Source organism: Myotis nattereri, assembly GCF_964212035.1.
Source record: "Myotis nattereri genome assembly, chromosome: 4".
Taxonomy (NCBI): domain Eukaryota; kingdom Metazoa; phylum Chordata; class Mammalia; order Chiroptera; family Vespertilionidae; genus Myotis; species Myotis nattereri.
Genome location: NC_138079.1, coordinates 37,048,443 through 37,067,820, shown reverse-complemented (window position 1 = coordinate 37,067,820; position 19,378 = coordinate 37,048,443). Strand labels below are relative to the sequence as shown.

The window sequence follows — 19,378 nt, the reverse complement described above, 5'->3', positions numbered from 1 at the left end:
TCCATGTAAAAAGTTTAAGTCTGCCACCACCTGCTACCTCTCCAAAAACACCCTTTGGCCATCTTGACCCCAGAGAGTACCCTGGGTAATAGTGTTTCCCTCCAAAGGATAAGCAGGAAAGTAAAAGGTGACGGGGTGGGGGTGGGGAGTTGTTTGAGTTGTGTTAGTTCCTTCCACATGATTAGTTTACTTATTTTTTCCCCCCACGATTACTTTAGAACCAATCCATTTTCAGTGCCTAGATCTACTTCTTGAAAATGGAAATATGATTTTTACCTTGTAGTAAAATAATTTCTACTTATCCCACCTTCTTAAAGTAAAACCTGAGACCAAAACTTTTGCAACATAGACAATAATTCTAAGAACAGCGTTTCACAAAGCACTAAAGGTCAAGTTCAGAGACAGAAACCTAGGGTTTAATGAAAGATTGGATGCTTGCTGATTATTTGAATACTTACCCACTCTTCAACATTGGGGGGCTGCTCATCATAAACGGGCTCCTTGTCCCACAAAATATTCGACTTGTCATATTGGTCCATCTTTCTTCGAGTTTTCACAGCAAAGAAAATTATTAAAGCAAAAGCCACAATAACCATGAATCCCAGCACAATGGCAATGGCCTAAAGAGAGGAAAGATAATGATATAATTACATTTTAATTGCTTACTTCAGCTCAATGCACCCTCTACAAGCACCTAATCCACCCTCTACAAATACCCTACTAAATATCTGTGACTTAACTGATATAAAACTGATACAAATGGCTACATTTTAGAACTATAAAACCGACCCATACTAGTTAAGCTAATGCTAGCAAAACACACACACCCCTTAATTCAATCCTCAGAATACAGTTAATTAACGTTAGGTACTATCATCATCTCCGTTTCAGAATTTTACAGGAAATTATTCCCAACTAAAGCTTGAGCACCAAGGGGCCGTATTTTACAGAGGATCGGCCCTACCATTAAGTTTGCAGACATAATCTAACCGAGCTATAAATTAGAGGAACCTGACTAATGACTCATTTAGTCTGGCAGGTTTTTCTGTTTTGGAGTCTTTCATCTACTTACTAGAAAGGGCTCTGTGACAAGGAAACCCTACCCATGACTGTTCTCCCAGTGCCTGGTAGATGTGTTAAGTGGTATGCTGGCCCAGAGGCACCTGGAGTTGAGGCAGGCACCAGGACTCTGCCCTGGATATAGGGGTAGCAGGAGGCTCTCTCCGCAGCTATCTCACAGTGATATCCTTCCTTAAAGAGTACAGGTTTGGGTAGTAGGGGGACTAAAAAGGATGGGGCTGTGGTAAGATAGGAGTACCAACCGTCAGCCCTGTTTACCATAGATACATCTGAATGTCAACCACAAACATTCTGAAAACCTACAGTTGCAGGGAAAAACACTTCGGTCTTCAAAACAGGCAAAAGAATGAGAATTCCTGAGTCAGTTAGTAACCCAGAAACATTTTCTGAATATAATTAGGTGGTGACTCATGGCTACTGAAGGCAGGGTTTTCTACCCCACCTGCACATTTGAATCACCTGGATAGCTTTTAAAAATACTGGCTTACACTCCAAAAATTACAAAACACTTTTGAAAGAAATTAAAGATGACCTAAGTAAATGGAAAGACATACTATGCTCATGTATTAGTAGACTTGATGTAAAGATGACAATACTCCCCAAATCGATCTACAGATTCAATGCAATCCTTCAAAATTAAAATTCCAGCTGGCTTCTTTTTCCCTCCAGAAATTTACAAGCTGACCCAAAAATTCATATGAAAACACAGGAGACCCAGAATTTAGCCAAAACAATCTTGAAAAAGAACAAAGCTGGCAAACTTCCACTTCTTGGTTTCAAAACATACTACAAAGCTACAGTAATCAAGATAGTGAGGTACTAGCATAAGGACAGAAATATAGATGAATGGAATAAAACTGAGAGTTTAGAAATAAATCCTGACATTTATTGTCAATTCATTTTTGACTAGGGCATGGACAATTTCATGGTGAAATAGTCCTTTCAATAAATAATACTAATATAACTGCACAAAGAATGTTAGACTCCTTCCTTATACTATGTCCTAACTGAACGGATCACAGACCTAACTGAAAGAGCTAAAATTAAATGTCTTAGAAGAAAACACAGGAGTAAATCTTTGTGACTCTGAATTAGGTCAGGTGTTCTTAGATATGACACCACAAGCACAAACAAAAGAAAAATCAAACCTCATCAAAATGAAAGGCTTTTGTGCAGAGAACAATAGAACCATATACAGAAAGTGAAATGAAAATGATAAAATGAGAGAAAATACTTGCAAATCACACATCTATAAGGGACTTGTATTCAGATATATAAAGAGGTCTTACAACTCAATAATAAAAATACAAGTAGCCCAGTTAAAAAATTGACAGATTCTAATAGCCATTTCTCCAAAGAAGATATATGCACAAAGAAAACAAGTTCAACATCCTTCATTAGCTGTCAAAGAAATGCAAATCCAAACCAAAATGAGGCAAAAACACTGTTGGTGAGAATGTGCATAAATTGGAATCCTATATGTTTCTGGTAAATTTAAAGTAATATAACGACTTTGGAAAAGTCTGGCAGTTCTTCAAAAGGTTAAGCACAAAGTCACCATAAGACTCAGCAATTCCACTCCTAGGTATAGAAATTAAAACACAGGTTCACACGAAAACTTATACACAAATGTTCAGAGCATTATTCATAACAGCCAATGTGGAATTAGTCCATATGTCCATCAACTAACAAATAAAAAAACATGGTATATTCAAATAAAGAACTATTATCTATATACATAAAAGGCTAAGTGCCCATCTGACCATCCGACAGTCCCGACCAGCTGGTACATATGTCACACACTGACCACCGGGGGCAGATGTTGAACAGATGCTGAACGCAGGAGCTGCCAAGCTGTGGTGGCAGCAGTGGTTCTCGGGTGACACACCTTGGAACCAGAGAGGAGGGAGCCCGATTCCTCCTGGGGCCGTGGGTTACATTGTTGCTGGGGCACTGTTAGCCCTGAACTGGTTTACTGCCAAGCTGCGGTGACTTGGCAGCGATGGTTCTCGGGCGACGCACCGCGGAACCAGAGAGGAGGGAGCACGGCCCCGCTTCCTTTCAATGTGCACAAATCTGTGCACCAGGCCACGTTCAGCAATAAAAACGAATGAAGTACTGGTACCTGCTACAACATGAACCTTAAAAACATTATGCTAAATTAAGTCAATCATAAAAAACTGCATATGTATTATGTGATTCTGTTTATATGAAATCCAGAATAGGCAAATCTATAGAGTAGGTCTGGGAAGAGTTAGGGAAATGACAATTGACTGTTTTAATTAGTGAAATGTTCCCCGGGGAATAGTGAAAGTGTTGATTGTGGTGATGGTTGCACAACTCTGTGAATATACTAAAAACCAACGAACTGTACTCTAAATGGATGAATTATGTGGTATGTTAATTATATCTCAACTAGAGGCCTGATGCACAAAATTCATGCAAGGGGCTGGGCCCTCACAGCCACGCCCAGCTTTGTCCAGAAGTACATCTGGAAGGTCTTTCGGCTGTCCAGTCTAATTAGCATATTACACTTTTATTATTGTAGACTAGAGGCCCGGTGCATGAAATTCATGCACAGGGGGGGGGGGTCCTCAGCCTGGCCTGCACCCTCTCCAATCTGGGACCACTCGGGGGATGTGCGACTGCCGGGGGATGTGATCCCTGTGGGATCAGGTCTAAATCAGACAGGGATCGGGTCTAAACCGGCAGTCGGACATCCCTCTTGCAATCTGGGACCACTGGCTCCTAACCACTCACCTGCCTGCCTGCCCAATAACCCCTAACTGTTCTCCCCTGCTGGCCCGATTCCCCTAATTGCTCTTTCCTGCGGGCCTGATTCCCCTAACTGCTCTCCTCTGCCGGCCTGATCCCCCTAACCACCTCTGCCTTGACCCCATCACAATGGCCTTGTCCGGAAGGACATATGGAAGGTCGTCTGGAAGATGTCCAGTCTAATTAGCATATTACCCTTTTATTAGTATAGATAATGACACCTAGCCTTTCTCTCAGAGTCTGATTAAAATAGAAGTGGGCACTTGGCAACAATATTGTTTAAAAGTTCCCAATGTGGTTCTATTAAGCATCCCGAGTTGAGCCTCTAACGCAAAGTGTGAAAAAACAAAATTACTCATACCTCCTGAGGATCCACCACACAGTAGTGATACAAATACTGATCCACGTACATCCCAGAAGTTGTAGGTGAATAAAACTGGTTGCAGATGGCAATAATCTGTGAACCATACATAGATCCAGAAGCCTGGGCAGTTGGATTGACTCCCATTATATAGACAATTGTGGCAATAAACACCATGAAGCCCAGGATAGCACTCACTATTATCACGGTCAGGTAATATCTTCTTGTTCTAGATATTTCAGATCTTATAACACTGGTAACGAATATCACCAATGCAGCAATGAAACAAAAGGCAGCCATGGATAGCAGGAAGCCCTTTGCCGCTCTTGGATCTGTATAGCCTGTTCCATAGCCATAACCGTAGCCATAACCATAGCCATTTCCGAAGCTTCCAAAGCCACTTCCAGGATAAGGGTAACCTATACCACCTCCTAGAATGTTACTTCCATAGCCTCTGTCCCAGCCAAGTGTGGAGGCGACACAGGCAAAGATGGCAATGCACAGCACGATGATGAGCATAGACAGAATCCGAATCACTCCTGGAGGAGAGGTCCATTTGTAGAAGTGAAGAATTTCATCTTCTGGGTAGAAAGAATATGCCGTATGAGAGAGCATTGGGCGACCATGCATCTCCCCACCGTACATGTCATTGCTTGGTGCGTAATGACTTGGTTTGCTGAAATGCACATGAAAACAATGTTAAGTTAGCACTTTTTGTGGGGAAGGGGGAAGGGGGAAGAGGGAAGGGGAAAGGTCGCAGTTAGGCAGTTAGGGGGATCAGGCCAGGAGGGGAGAGCAGTTAGGCAGTTAGGGCAATCAGGCTGGCAGGAGAGAGCAGTTAGGCAGTTAGGGGAATCAGGCAGGCAGGCAGGTGAGTGGTTAGGAGCCAGTGGTTCCGGATTGCGAGAGGGATCCCGGATTGGAGAGGGTGCAGGCCAGATTGAGGGGTCTCCCTCTCCCGCTCCCGTACACAAATTTCATGCCCCGGGCCTCTAGTATATTATAAAACCACATGTATGATTCCATTTATATGAAATGTCCAGAATGGACAAATATAGAACAGAAAAGTAGACTGGTGGTTGCTGAGTACAGGGGGGAAACAGGGAGTAACTTCTAATGGGTAAGGGTGTCTTTGGGGAGGTGGTCATAAAAATGTTCTAAAATAGTGATGCTTCCACAACACTGTGAATACATTAAAATCACTGAACTGTCCATTCTAAATGAGTGGATTGTATAATGTATTATACCTCAATAAAAGTGTTATTTAAAAAATTGATGCCATGTTGCCAATGGTGATTTAAACAAGGCATTAATATGGAAGTGTCATAACAATTGTGAAAACAAAAGGAATAAATATACATACAAATATAAGCCTAGACTATATTGAAGTAAACATTAGAAACAGGTAACAATAGTTGCCTTTGCAGAGAAAAACTCATCCTGGAAGTTATGGGTAAGAGGGAAACTCATTTTTCACTGAATACACATATTTTATTTTTATTTTTATTTATTTATTTTTTTAAAAATATATTTTATTGCCGAAACCACTTTGGCTCAGTGGATAGAGCGTCGGCCTGCGGACTGAAAGGTCCCAGGTTCGATTCCGGTCGGGGGCATGTGCCTGGGTTGCGGGCACATCCCCAGTAGGAGATGTGCGGGAGGCGGCTGATCGATGTTTCTCTCTCATCGATGTTTCTAACTCTCTCTATCTCTCTCCCTTCCTCTCTGTAAAAAATCAATAAAATATATTTAAAAAAATATATATATATATATATATATTTTATTGATTTTTTACAGAGAGGAAGGGAGAGAGAGATAGAGAGTTAGAAACATCGATGGGAGAGAAACATCGATCAGCCGCCTCCCGCACATCTCCTACTGGGGATGTGCCCGCAACCCAGGCACATGCCCTTCACCGGAATCGAACCTGGGACCTTTCAGTCCGCAGGCCGACGCTCTATCCACTGAGCCAAACCGGTTTCGGCATATATTTTATTTTTAAAAGCAAACAAAGAATAGATGAAAATTTCAACAATAGGTACATATTTTTTTTACATGTGGTAGACTTTTTTAAAAGGAAAACTGAAGAAATATTTACTTACAATTCATCAGGTCTATATGGAGGGGGGCTTTCAAAAGGCCTCGATGACATGGTCAGTGGTCACCTGATCTTCAAGATGAGCAATGTCCTGGAGCTCCCAAGATAAGCCAATCTAAGCAACATAAGTAGGGTAATGGCATTACTACTGAGCTCAGAGTTTCCTTGCATCACTAAGAAAACTAGTGATACCAATCTCAAGTAACTTCTCACACCATGCTTATTTCTCTGGTCCTTCCCATTGCTATTTTATACATTGGACCATTACTTCCTTAAGCAGAGGAAATCACTGGGCAGAGGAAATATTCAGCCTGGGAGTCCTCACAGCACCTCACACCATGCTCTGTACATCACTGGCATACAAATACTGTTCACTTTGAAATTCTAGATTGTATTAATAAAAAATTCACAATGCTTCTACAGCATAGGTAAAAAATTGTATTTATTTTTTAAAACAGTCTCTTCAAATAACAAGATGGGTATGAGAAAAAAACATTATTTAAATATATTGTTTCATATTACTTTGGAAAGTTCATATAAAATGAGAATGCATATAAAAGTGCATATCGCCCAGTTGGTGTGGCTCAGTAGTTGAGCATCCACATATGATCATGGTTCGATTCCCAGTCAGGGCACATGCCTGGGTTGCAGGCTCAATCCCCAGTAGGGGGTGTGCAGGGGGCAGCAGATCGATGATTGTTTCTCATCATTGATGTTTCTTTCTCTCTCCCTTCCTCTCTGAAATCAATAAAAATACATTTTTTAAAGAGGAAAAAAAAGTGCATATCTAGCAGAGTCTAACACATACTAGGCCATCATTGTTAATTATAGCATAAGCTGGTTTAAAAAGTATATTTTTCTCATTACAAATGATTACAAGATGCATCTCTGAATGGTGGGATTGTGGACAGTTAGTTTCCCATTCTGCTTTTCTAAATCTTCAAAACCGGGCATAATTTTTATAAATTATGGGGGGGAAAACATTAAATGCACATTGTATTAAAGAGTCCTCTAAGGCAAAAGCAGAATGGTTTTGTTCTAACATTTCTCAATTTGTCCCAATTTCATTCAATCAACGAGTATTTATTAAGTGCCTCTGCTATATCACAGGACCTGTGGAAATTAAGTATGAGACAAAGTCCTCCTGAAGGTCACCCAGCCTACTGCAACAGGCATTAATTAGGACCGAATTATGTGATAAAGTGCAGTATGGGGATGACCAAAGACTTAAAGAGGAAGCGGAAAGGAAGGAAGGAAGAACAATTGAGCAAGACCTATATCTTCCCTGGCCAGCGTTGCTCAGTGGTTAGAGCGTTGGCCCATGCACCAAAGGGTAGCCGGTTCCATTCCTGGTACCTGAGTTGCAGGTTCAATCCCTGATCTAGACTGGGGTGTGTGCACGAGGCAACCAATCGATATGTCTCTCACACCTCTCTCTCTCTTTTTCTCTCACTCCTCCCTCCCTCCCACTCTAAAAATATCCTTAATGAGAACTGACAAAAAAAAAAAAAAAGAATCAACCAATCAATACAGGGATAGGTGGAACAACAAATTGATATTTCTCTCTCTCTAAAAAAATCTATATCTGAATATATTAAAGTGTCCAATGTTTTTTATTCTCAAATAAAGTATGTGTAATCTTGCATCACTATGTTAGAAACTGAATCAAACTCTTTAAACTTTATTCTTTAAAAGCAACAGCAGCTATTGCCTACATCCTTAAGGACAATGAATTCCAAATGTCTTAAAAAATACTGCCTAAATGTATATTACATAAAACCTCGAAGATGGAAATACAGTGAATATTAGTAACATCAATAGTTAACATAACTTTTCCAAACACAAAGAGGGAAGACAACTTCTCTACAGTCTTTTACTTCTAAAAACCACCTTATTGACTGAAACATACAGAAAGTCCACAAGTCATAGGTGTACAAAGCCCTATAACTAGCATCCAAACACACATATAAATGAGCAATTTAGGCCAAAATATTATGGTGCTATAAGAGTAAAAGTCCAGACTGTCGAATCTCAGCAGGAAGACAGGGGTGGGGGTGGGAGGGGGTGGTTGAGGGATAGGAAGAGACCTTGTAGGCATATATATGCATAACTTCTGAACACAGACAATAGGGTAGTGAAGGCCTGGGGCTGGGAGGAGGGTGGGGGCGAGCTAGAAGAGGTCAATGGGAGAAAAAAGGGGACATATGTAATACTTTCAACAATAAAGTTTTTTTAAAAAAAAGAGTCAAAGTCCAGGTTAAATGTCTCCCTAATTGAGATTCAAAAAAATATTAAGAAAAACTGAATTTAGACACTATTTCTGAAGCTGAATGTCAAATACTGTCTGACTGACCTGAGAGGAGGAATCTTATTCTTTCTATACCTCTCACTCACTCATTCAAGACTATGCCAAAAATTCCAGGCTCAATGATGGCTTTTGAACATTCTAAATTAATCCAGACCCAGACTGCAGTTTAAGTTTTGTCAAAAATCCAAACAAGAGCCGTGGCCGGTTTTGCTCAGTGGATAGAGCGTTGGCCTGTGGACTAAAGGGTCCCAGGTTCGATTCCAGTCAAGGGCATGTACCTTGGTTGCAGGCACATCCCCGGTAGAAGGTGTGCAGGAGGCAGCTGATCGATGTTTCTCTCTCATTGATGTTTCTAACTTTCTATCTCTCTCCCTGCCTCTCTGTAAAAACATCAATAAAATATATTAAAAAAAAAAAAATCCAAACAAGAAAATCCCTTTCCAAACTACTATTTCCTAGATTCAGAGTTTAATTGTCATGACTCCTCTAATAACAGATTTTAAACTGTGAAGCAAATTAATTTTAGAAAGCTAATTAAGAACAAGTCATGCCACACCAACTTCATCTCCGTTTTGGAGGTTACCAGGCGGGTAGATGAAGGAAGTGCAGAGAGAATCCTGAGAATCTTGAGCACATCCTTGCTGTACAGACCGTGTTGGGCAGATTTCTAAGAAGCTAAAGAATGGAATCTAATTAAGATAAAAGAATGGGAAAAAAAAAAAAAAAGAATGGACCATTTATGTCCACCTGGTTGGAGGTCTCTAGTGGTTCTGCTACACACAAAGTGGAGGCAACAAGCTTATCCAGATTTGCAGCTAAGGACCCCACTGGCTACAAGTCTATCAACACTGATCAAGTTCTCTGTAAGGTCGGAAGGATGAAAGGATGATTGAAAGAAACCTAGTGGTTGTAAAAACGCATTGCCTGGCACAAGTTCCTCATCTCTGAGCCTCACTGCCCTCCTCTGTCAAATGGGGGCTAACCCTAAGCTCTGAGGTGGGATAACTAAATAAAACAATGAATTAAGCCTGGCCAGTGTGGCTCAGTGGTTGAGCATCCACCCATGAACCCAGAGGTCACAGCTGGATTCCAGGTCAGGGCACATGTTCGGTTACTGCTCAATTCCCAAGAAGGGGTCGTACAGGAAACAACCTATCCATGTTAATGTTTCTCTCTCATAGATGTTTCTATCTCTCTCCCTCTCCTTTCCTCTCTCTCCAAAATGAATAAAAACAGTTTTTAAATGTTACCTCAATTTTTAAAAATTAATAGTATAAGTACTGGATAAGGAGAGCTGGCTTAATAACTGTCCATTTTTAAAAGTGCATTCCCTTGGTGAGAATTTCAACAAAAGTTAACATATTATTCCAAACTCAGATAGTACTCACAGAGATAGTGCTTGAATCTAGGAATGACACAGTAATTAAAAAGAAGCAAACCTCTGCAATATCTTAAAATCTGTGCATCATGTTCCAATTAACTCCCTCTTCAAAGGGTGATTAAGCTTATTGAAGATCTAGAAAAATCATGTCTTTTTTTTTTAATATATTTTATTGATTTTTTACAGAGAGGAAAGGAGAGGGATAGAGAGTCAGAAACAGCGATGAGAGAGAAACATTGATCAGCCACCTCCTGCACATGTCCCACTGGGGATGTGCCCGCAACCAAGGTACATACCCCTGACCGGAATCGAACCTGGGACCCCTCAGTCCGCAGGCCGAGGCTCTATCCACTGAGCCAAACTGGTGCTGGCAGGAAAAATCATGTCTTAACACAAATGATTGGAAAAACAGGAAATGTTTGGCCTGGAGAGCTCAACATTAGAAGGACCGCTATGGCAACCTTCAAATATCTGAAGACCCCCCTTTGTCGTCCTAGACATGGTATTTGAAACACACACACACACACACACACACACTCACACACACACACACACACACCACCAGGGTCAGATTCCCTCTCAATGTTAGGAAGTTTCTCCCTCACCCTGACCCCACACACCCTCCAAAAAATAACAACTAACAACTTGATCTGATGCCAATTATGCAAAGCTTAAGTTGTTTGATATTTGGGGGGACTGGACGGGACTTAAAAGGTCTCTCTCAAGGCAGTCTGCGACTGTGCTTTGAGGCGACAGCCAAAGTAGAAAGTGAGCCAAGATACAACAGACTGTTGTCCAATGTCCAGCACAGCAAGTTGTGACAGTGAAAGGGACATAAGTCAAACAGCTGAGTAAAAGCCGGGGGCAAAAGAGAAGCAGCAAACACTTGTAGAATGTTATGCTGAAAGCCAGCTAATGTTAACATATAACAAAAGTTCTCTTCTTGAAAATGTTTAGTGGTCCAAAGCTGTCCTAAAAACAAAACAAAAAAAACCAAAAACAAGCTAAGATGAAGTAGAAAAGTCTGAAAATACTATGCCCCAAATTATTCCTTAAAGCAAATTGTCAAAAAAATAAAAAATAAACTTTATTGTATTGAAGGGCAGTCTGCTCCTTCTCAATCTCATACAGCAATAGTTAATTTGTGTCTAAGAAGTTTTTTTTTAAGTTGTGCCTGATATTTAGGTTATAGGCACTTCATTAGTCATTAGTAAACTGCCTAAATTTTTGAAATTAGGCAAACTTTGAAATAGTTGAGCTCTGTGTCAGAAACTGCATTTTAAATAAGCTCTCCAGATAATTTTTAAGCACACCATAATTCTGAGAATCACTGTCTCACATCAAAGCGTTGACATTGTGTTTCCTGTCCAGGACACTCAGATCTTTACTTGGCAGTGCCTGTGGTTCAGTTCTCGGTGCAAGTGTCTCACTTCCTCAGAGGCCCTCCCCATCACTCACTCCATCCACTAAACCTGTTTTATTTTCAGACAGCATTCCCCCCCCCCCCCCCCCCCCCGCCACCAACTAAATTATTAGCTTTTCTTTTCTTTCTTTCTCCCCCTCCCCTCTCCACCCCGACTGGAATACCATCTTCACAAGCACTCAGATGTCTGTTTTGACCATCACTGTTATCCCTGATCCCTGGTACAAAGTGATGATCTACCAATACCTGATCTATAACGACCAACAGCCCATATTACAGCTGGGGTTTCAATCCACCAGTGACCAGATTGAAATTCTTCACTCATAACACCCAGTAAATACAATCCTTAAAGTTCAAAAACATAACTGAGCTTACAGTCTGAGAGGAAAAAGAGAGAAAAGGGTGAAATACACAAACATGTGGGCATCACCTGAGAATTCCTTAGAAATGCGGAATTCCAGGCCCCACTTCTTACCTATGAATCAGAATCAGTATTTTAATAAGATCCCCAGGTGATTCATACCACATTCAAGATTGAGAAGGTAACTAGGTTTAAAGGTGTTTACTCACCTTTACCATGGAATTCTAATAAGGCCTACCTTTCAGAGCGGTTGATTAAATGATAGAAGTACAAAAGCCTTTAGAACAGTGCTTCGAAAACAGGAGGCACCGCCCATGATTCCCCTAAATAACCTGCGAGTTGTCTAAATCTCATTATCCTCCTCTCCATCACCCAACAAAGGAGGCATCTAATGGCTCAATAAATGCAAAACTACAAAAAAAAAAAAGTGTTGCTTTGTCTGAGGCGTTATCTATTACTGTGGCTCCACCATTTAAAATATCTATTTTTTTAAATATCAGAAATTTAAAATAAAGATCCAATGTACAATGCAAAAGAAACATTGTTACAGTTGGGAATGAGCAGTTTGAGAAATCTACCTCTGGATAAAAAGAACTCATTTCAATCACAGCAAGAATGGCCAGCAGTGCCTTAAAGGTAAGGGTTTCTCTTTTCCAGGGATCCCAATAATACACCTGTTGTGCCCGAGGGCCACACACTAACCTGGAAGGCTGCCTCCTCCCCGCTCCGGGTCACTTCCCCGGTGGGCAGCCTGCCCAGCCGGCCCCGGGGCAGCTCCCGCCTGGTCGCTTCACCTGGGACACGAGGGGCTCGGAATTGCTCTTCCAGCCCCAAGGTGCAGAGGCCATTTTGGCCCCTCAACCCACCTCCCCGCCCCCGCGCTCTTCCTCCGACAAAGGCAACATGTCTGCTGGACCCGCCGGTCTCAAAACCCCGCGGCCGGCCGGGGGCAGGTCCGGGACCCGCGCGCCCCCGCCGCGCCCAGGAGCACCCCCGGCGGCCGGGCGCGCAGGCCGGGCGAGGGCCGCCCGAGGCCTTCGGTCACGGCTGAGAATCCGAGCGTGAGCAGATTCCCTCGAAGTACTGCCTCCCTCGAAATGAAATCCCCGTCCCCCCAGCTTAAATCCACGGGGGGCTCAGCCAGCTCCACTAAGTGCGCTCAAAATTCGTAACAGTCGGTCGGCGCGCCCCGTCACTCCAGGAATACATTATTTCAAGATTTCCACCCAGCCACCCTCTCTCCCTGGGATACCCAAAGAGGTGAGGTGGGGGCGGGAATGACGAGGTCCCCCGGGATCCAAGCCTCCTGGCTAGCGAGCGCCCCCATCGCTCCAGCCCTGGGGCTCAGGACCCCGGAGGAGCCGGGCGCCGCGCCCCTCTCCCTGAGAACCCCCAAGAACTGCAGCCCGGAGAGCGCAGCCCAGGAGTCTCACTGTTCGCGAACCTCCCGCCTCCGAAAAGCGAAAAGTTGTCCGCGCCTGGGCACAGGTACAATAAAGCGTTTCCGCCAAATAAGCTAATCGGCGCCTCCAAGTGGCCCCGGCTCCGGGGCGCAGCGTCCACGGTAGCCTCGCTCCGCGCACCCGCGCCTCCCCGGTTCCCGCGAGTCCCAGTCCCGGGGCGAAACCGCCACCGAAACCAGCCCCGAGCGCCCTTCCCCCGCGCTTCCCCTGCCAGACCGAGGCGCCGCGGTACCAGTGGGGACTCCGGGCTACCGTGCGCCCCGGGCGCCGCGCCCAACTCTCACCAACTCACAGCAGCCCAGCCCGACCCACCAGATCCACCAGGGACGGCGGGAGCCGAGGAGCGCGCTCACCTGGCCGGCGCACCTGACGCTGTGCGGACCGCCGGCGCTCACCCCGGGACCCGCTGGGGGACTCAGCCCTCCTCCTTCTCCACTTGGGTCCCCCCACCCCGGCCGCCCAGCCCCCGAGCATGCGCACCAATGCCAGGCCGGGCTGCGGGAGGTGGGCGGCCCCGCCCGGGCGACCCCACCTGCTGTCCCCGGCAAGGGCTCCTCGACGCTCTGGCCGGCTCTCCCCGGAGTCCGCCGTCTGCGCCGGAGGTGGAGGTGTAGTGTGGCAGCCTCCTCCCTCCGTGACCCATTCACCTGAAACTCGGATGGGAGGGGGAAGGGAGAGGTGGAGAAGGAGGCGGGAGGAGCCGGCCTGCTCCGCACACCCTTGCAGAGCGCGGAGTTAAAGGAAAAGCTCCTTGTTTCGGGCGGAGGTGCGGGGACCCAGCGAGAGAAAGGGCTCGGGCTCCCGGGAACCCGGGGGTGGTCGTGGGCCACCCCGAGGCGCGCTCGGAGCTCCGCGGGTTTCGGAGTGAGGTCTGCAGGGGGCTGTTTTCCTCCTGAAGAGGGAGGGGCCAGGGTTGCTCCGCACTTTGGCAGGAAAACCACGTCTCGCATAGCACTTTCCTGCTCCAAAAATTTGGTTCAAGTTTTGTTGGAAATCCAGATGTGGGAGATTTTCAAAAGCCATGCGTAAATTTAGGAACCGTTTTTAGTCTCTGGATCCAGGAAAAGGAGTAGTTAAATGAAGGTGAAGTACCCTAGATATTGGTGTCGGTAGATTTGCCATCAAAATTAAGCACACACCACGGTATTCAGTATTACCACTTCACGGTCCTCTGCGCCCTCCCAAATTTAACTGTGGCTGATGGAGAATCTCGGGGGCGTGATTTAAACAATTTTAATATTCTCTTTGGCTTAAAAACAAAACAAAAACTAGTTTTGTCTGCTGTGTTCTCTTGATCTGGAGGCTGTTTCCAAAGGAGTGTTCACTTAGGAAAATTCGTAGTCTACACTTCAGGATGTATACACATTTACTAATATATATGTATGTTGTATTTCAATATGTTTTTTAACTAGTAGTAGAATGTAGCAGTTTTAATTCTTGTTACTGAACCATCTGCAGGTTTCTTAAATCCTGCTTCACTTTGTATTCCAGTCTGGAATGTCAGCATTGCTAATAGATTTCTGTCCAATCCCACCCACTTCTCTGCCTTTAATTAAATGGTTAGAGATGTGACTCTCCCATACATAGATCTTAAGCCATAATTCAATACTTGAGGAAGTAAAAGCATTATATAAATATAAGGTATTTAAATTGATGACAAAAAATAATAATAAAGTGATGACAACCTTAATGGGTAATTAAGCTGATGGGTATTGTTTTCGTGGAAGTCATTTCTACAATTATTTTAATATGACTGTAGTTTTTGAGTGATGCAGTTTAAGTTGGTGGCATTAACACTGGGGGTCAGGTTAATCCTCTTAATGTTCCCTGTCAGATTACTGAAATCCCCAAACATTCCACTCGATTTATAATTAAACAAGGGAACATTTCTTAATACGCTTATTTATAAACACATATCTATTATTTTATAGTGTATGTTGACATGTTCTGAAAAGAACTTAGAGTGTTTTCCCTACTTTCTAAAATTGAAATGTTTCTCATACCATAAAATTCACCCTTAATTTCATTTTTAAAAATATTTTTATTGATTTCAGAGAGGAAGGGAGAGGGAGAGAGAGATAGAAACATCAATGATGAGAGAGAATCATTGATTGGCTGTCTCCTGCACTCTTCCTATTGGGGATTGAGCTCCCAACCAGGGCATGTGCCCTTGACCAGAATCAAACCTGGGACCCTTCAGTCCACAAGCCAACACTCTATCCACTGAGCCAAAGTGGCCAGGGCCACCCTTAATTTTAACGTATACATACAACTTAGTGGTTTTTAGTATATTCACAAGGATATACAACTATCACTACTATCTAAATCCAAAATGTTCTCATCGCCTTAAAAATAAGCCCTGTGTCCATCAGCAGTCACTCCCCATTCTCCCTTGACTCTGGACCCTGGCAACCACTAATATACTTTCTGTCTGTATCGATTTGCCCATCCTGGACATCTTATGTCAATAAATAATACATGTATCTGGCTGCTGTCACTGAGCATAATGTTTTCAAAATTCATTCATGTTATAGTACCTACCATTCCTGTTTATGGCTGAATACTATTCCAATGAATAAATATACTACGTTTTATTTAAATCTTCATCAGTTGATGGACATTTGGGTTATTTCCACTTTTGGCTATTATGAATACTGTTACTATGAATATTCATGGGCAAGTTTTCGTGTGGACATATGTTTTTAATTTTCTTGAGTAGGGTTTTTAATTAGAATTTTTATCATTTTACTCTAACTAATGCATATCATGATATTGTTCTTATTTCCACACCAAACCTAAACCCAAAGGCATGTTGTATTAGAATACAAGATGAGCCCTGACCGGCGTGGCCCAGTTGAGCACCATCCCATGCACTGCAAGGTTGCAGGTTCAGGAGGCAACTGATGGCCGTTTCTCTCACATTGATGTCTCTCTCTAAAAAAAAAAAAAAAAATCAATAAAAACATAAACTTTATTTTAAAAAAGAATGCAAGGTTAGTTACCACATTTTATTTGCTCTCCTTATTCATTCACTCAACAACCATTTTCTGAGTGACTACCATGTGCACAATAGTGAACAAAACCCAAAGAGTCCTGTCTTAGTAGAGCTTACTTTCCTGCTGAATTCATGCATATGGAATATGAGAATTTATTAAGTTGAACTATATGAAATTAGAAATAGTTCATCATTTTTTAACTACAAATGGCATTTTCATGAAAGTTAACTTAATACTAAGCTAAATTTCTGTTGGAATGTTGTGTGTCATTTTTATTCTTTTCAGATTAATTTTCCAAATGATGCTCACAAAACTGAAAAATCTAAAAACTGTGTTCTTTTAACTATTGCCTAATAGTGTGCAACTAGGTATCAGTTGAAAATGTTCAGAAGGAAAATCCAGCTTCAAAACCTAAATACATCATTCTTCAACAGCCAAACAAAATTTGTTGGATGCTTAATGATGCTATGCTCAATGCAATCATCTTACATAATCATAAATTGTAGCAAATATTTAATTACTTTTAATCAAATATTCCTTTTTGGCAACTCAGTAGAATTATGGACTATGATCCACTATTGAACATTATTTGATTAAAATCCTCATGACTCAGACAAAGGAAATATTGTTCTCAGGGGTATGATTAGAAATTGTTGATTTTTCCCTACAGGCAAATGCATGGTAAAAAAAAAAAAAAATAGAACCATTTTTTCTTCAGTTTATATGTAAAGGAGAAAGTTCAGAGCTCAGAATATGATGTCAGAAATTTTGGTTCAAATATCATGTTGCCACTTACTAGCTGGTAGGATTAATCCTTAAGGAAAGTTGAAGTACATAAGCCTCATTACTCTCCATTGTCAATTTGGGATGATAATAAATATCACACTTTTCATAAGATTGTTGAGAGGCACATGGACCATTTAACAAGATAAACCATGTGCTGGGCCACAAAACAAGTCTCAATAAATTTATCAAATCATTACTGTAGCTTAAAACAGTTCCTGTCACAAAGTTATTCCATAAAGACTTGTTTAGCCCTAGCCAGTTTGGCTCAGTGGATAGAGCATTGGCCTGCAGACTAAAGGGTCCCGAGTTCAATTCCGGCCAAGGACACATGCCCGGGTTACAGGTTCAATGCCTCCCTCCCCCCCAGTAGGGGATGTGCAGGAGGCAGCTAATCAATGATTCTCTCATCTTTTTTTTTTTTAAATATATTTTATTGATTTTTTACAGAGAGGAAGGGAGAGAGGTAGAAAGTTAGAAACATCGATGAGAGAGAAACATCGATCAGCTGCCTCCTGCACATCTCCTACTGGGGATATGCCTGCAACCCAGGTACATGCCCTTGACCGGAATCGAACCTGGGACCCCTCAGTCCGCAGGCCGATGCTCTATCCACTGAGCCAAACCAGTTTCGGCGATTCTCTCATCTTTGTTGTTTCTATCTCTCTAGCTCTCTCCCTTTCTCTCTGAAATCAATAAAAATATATATTTAAAAAAAAAGACTTGTTGAATGAGCATATTATAACCCTGATTCTTGCATCCAACATACCTGTGGAGTCTTGTCTATCTCTCTGATAGTCTCCTGCCATTGTGAAAACAGCACATTCCTTAATAGAATTTTGAAGCTTACATCTCTAGTACTAGGTCTTAGAGAAGAAAAGAAAAGGGATTAGAATACTTCCACTCTGCCTCACCTGCTTAATGAATGAATCGAAGGATTGGTATTTGTTCAAGAGCAACTCAGTTTGGAGTTGTTGAGGGCCTGGTGGGAAGGGCCTATACTTTATCCACCTGATTACAGGGTGGGAGGCTCCTAGTCCACACAGGACAGTTTCCTTGACAGATTCATGGAGGAGTTTATGAGGAAGTCACCAGGAAGGAAATTTCTGAGAGGATGATGACGTATGGAGAGTAAAGCTCTACCTCCTCAATTCCTAAATATTAAGCAAGATCCTCAAGGAGGAGCCACGGTTAAACAGAGTCAGCCCCTAAACTGGAACTTCAGCAAGCAGACCAAGAGTAATAGTAATCATCATCATTTACTCAGGGTGACCATGTGCTAGGCACTGTACTAAGTGCTTTATGGACTTTTTTTTTTTTTTTTGTCTTTTCAACAATCTTATGATGTAATGTTATTTTTCCCATTTCTGGAAAACTGAAGCTCAGAAAGGCTTGATCATGTACTCAAGATAATCTACTAAATTATAGAGTCCGTATTCAAACACAGGTCTAATTCCCAAATTAATATTCTTAACAATTTTACTGCTTTTTGTCTCTTAAAAAAAAATACCCAAATGCCTTTAAACTACCTATAAAAAGATTTCAGAGTGCAGCCATAGGAAAAAATAATCTCCTTGGCAGGTGTGGTTCAGTTGGTTTAGTGTCATCCCATGCACCAAATGGTAGCTGGTTTGATTCTGGGTCAGAGCATATGCCCAGGTTTAGGGCTCAATCCCCAGTAAGGGTCATGCAGGAGGCAGCTGATCGATTTTTCCTCTCACATTGTTGTTTCTCTCTCCCCTCTCCCTTCCTCTCTCTCTAAAAATCAATTAAAATTTTTTTCATTGGGGTACAACGGAGTGTTATGGATGAGAATGAACCAATTAGAGCTCCTCATAACATGACAAATCATTCAAACATAATATTGAACAAAATAAATGAGGACACCCAAAAAACAGTATGATTCCATTTATATAAAGTTCAAAAACAGGCAAAACTAAACTACATCATTTGGGGATTCTATATGTAAGTGGTAAAACTACACAGAAAAGCAAAGGGATTATTATCATAAGAGTTAAGATAGTGGCGACCTCCAGAAGGGAAGAGCGGGTAAAGATGGGAAGAAAAGAGTGGAGATGCTTTTGGGTGCTGGCAATATTGTCTTTCTTCACCTGGATGCAGGTTACCTGGCTGTTAGGATCCTACACAGAGAAACTCGGTGTATCTCCTGCAATTGTTAATGGCAAATAGCACAAGATATTAGACCTCAGTCCTTGAGTTCTGGCTAAGAAAGAAGTTAGAGCCAAGACTCAAATACAAGCAAAAGTTTATTTAGAAAGCCAAAGAGGTAGAAGAAGTGAGCCACGGGTAAAGTGAGCCAGCTGGGCTGTGTGGGCTCAGGAAAAAAGT

At 42.3% G+C, this 19,378-nt stretch overlaps 1 protein-coding gene across 1 annotated transcript in view; it reads right to left on the bottom strand.

The window, feature by feature from the left end:
* Positions 1–13,829, bottom strand: part of OCLN (occludin) — a 41,355-nt gene extending 27,526 nt beyond the window's left edge. Inside the window, exons 1-4 of the mRNA XM_081090020.1 lie at positions 13,604–13,829; positions 6,319–6,429; positions 4,217–4,892; positions 459–620 (exon numbers count right to left, since the gene is read on the bottom strand). Coding sequence (XP_080946146.1) covers positions 459–620; positions 4,217–4,892; positions 6,319–6,368 — 888 coding nt within the window. The 5' untranslated portion in view covers positions 6,369–6,429; positions 13,604–13,829. The remainder of the gene's footprint in view (positions 1–458; positions 621–4,216; positions 4,893–6,318; positions 6,430–13,603) is intronic.
* Positions 13,830–19,378: the final 5,549 nt, after the last annotated feature.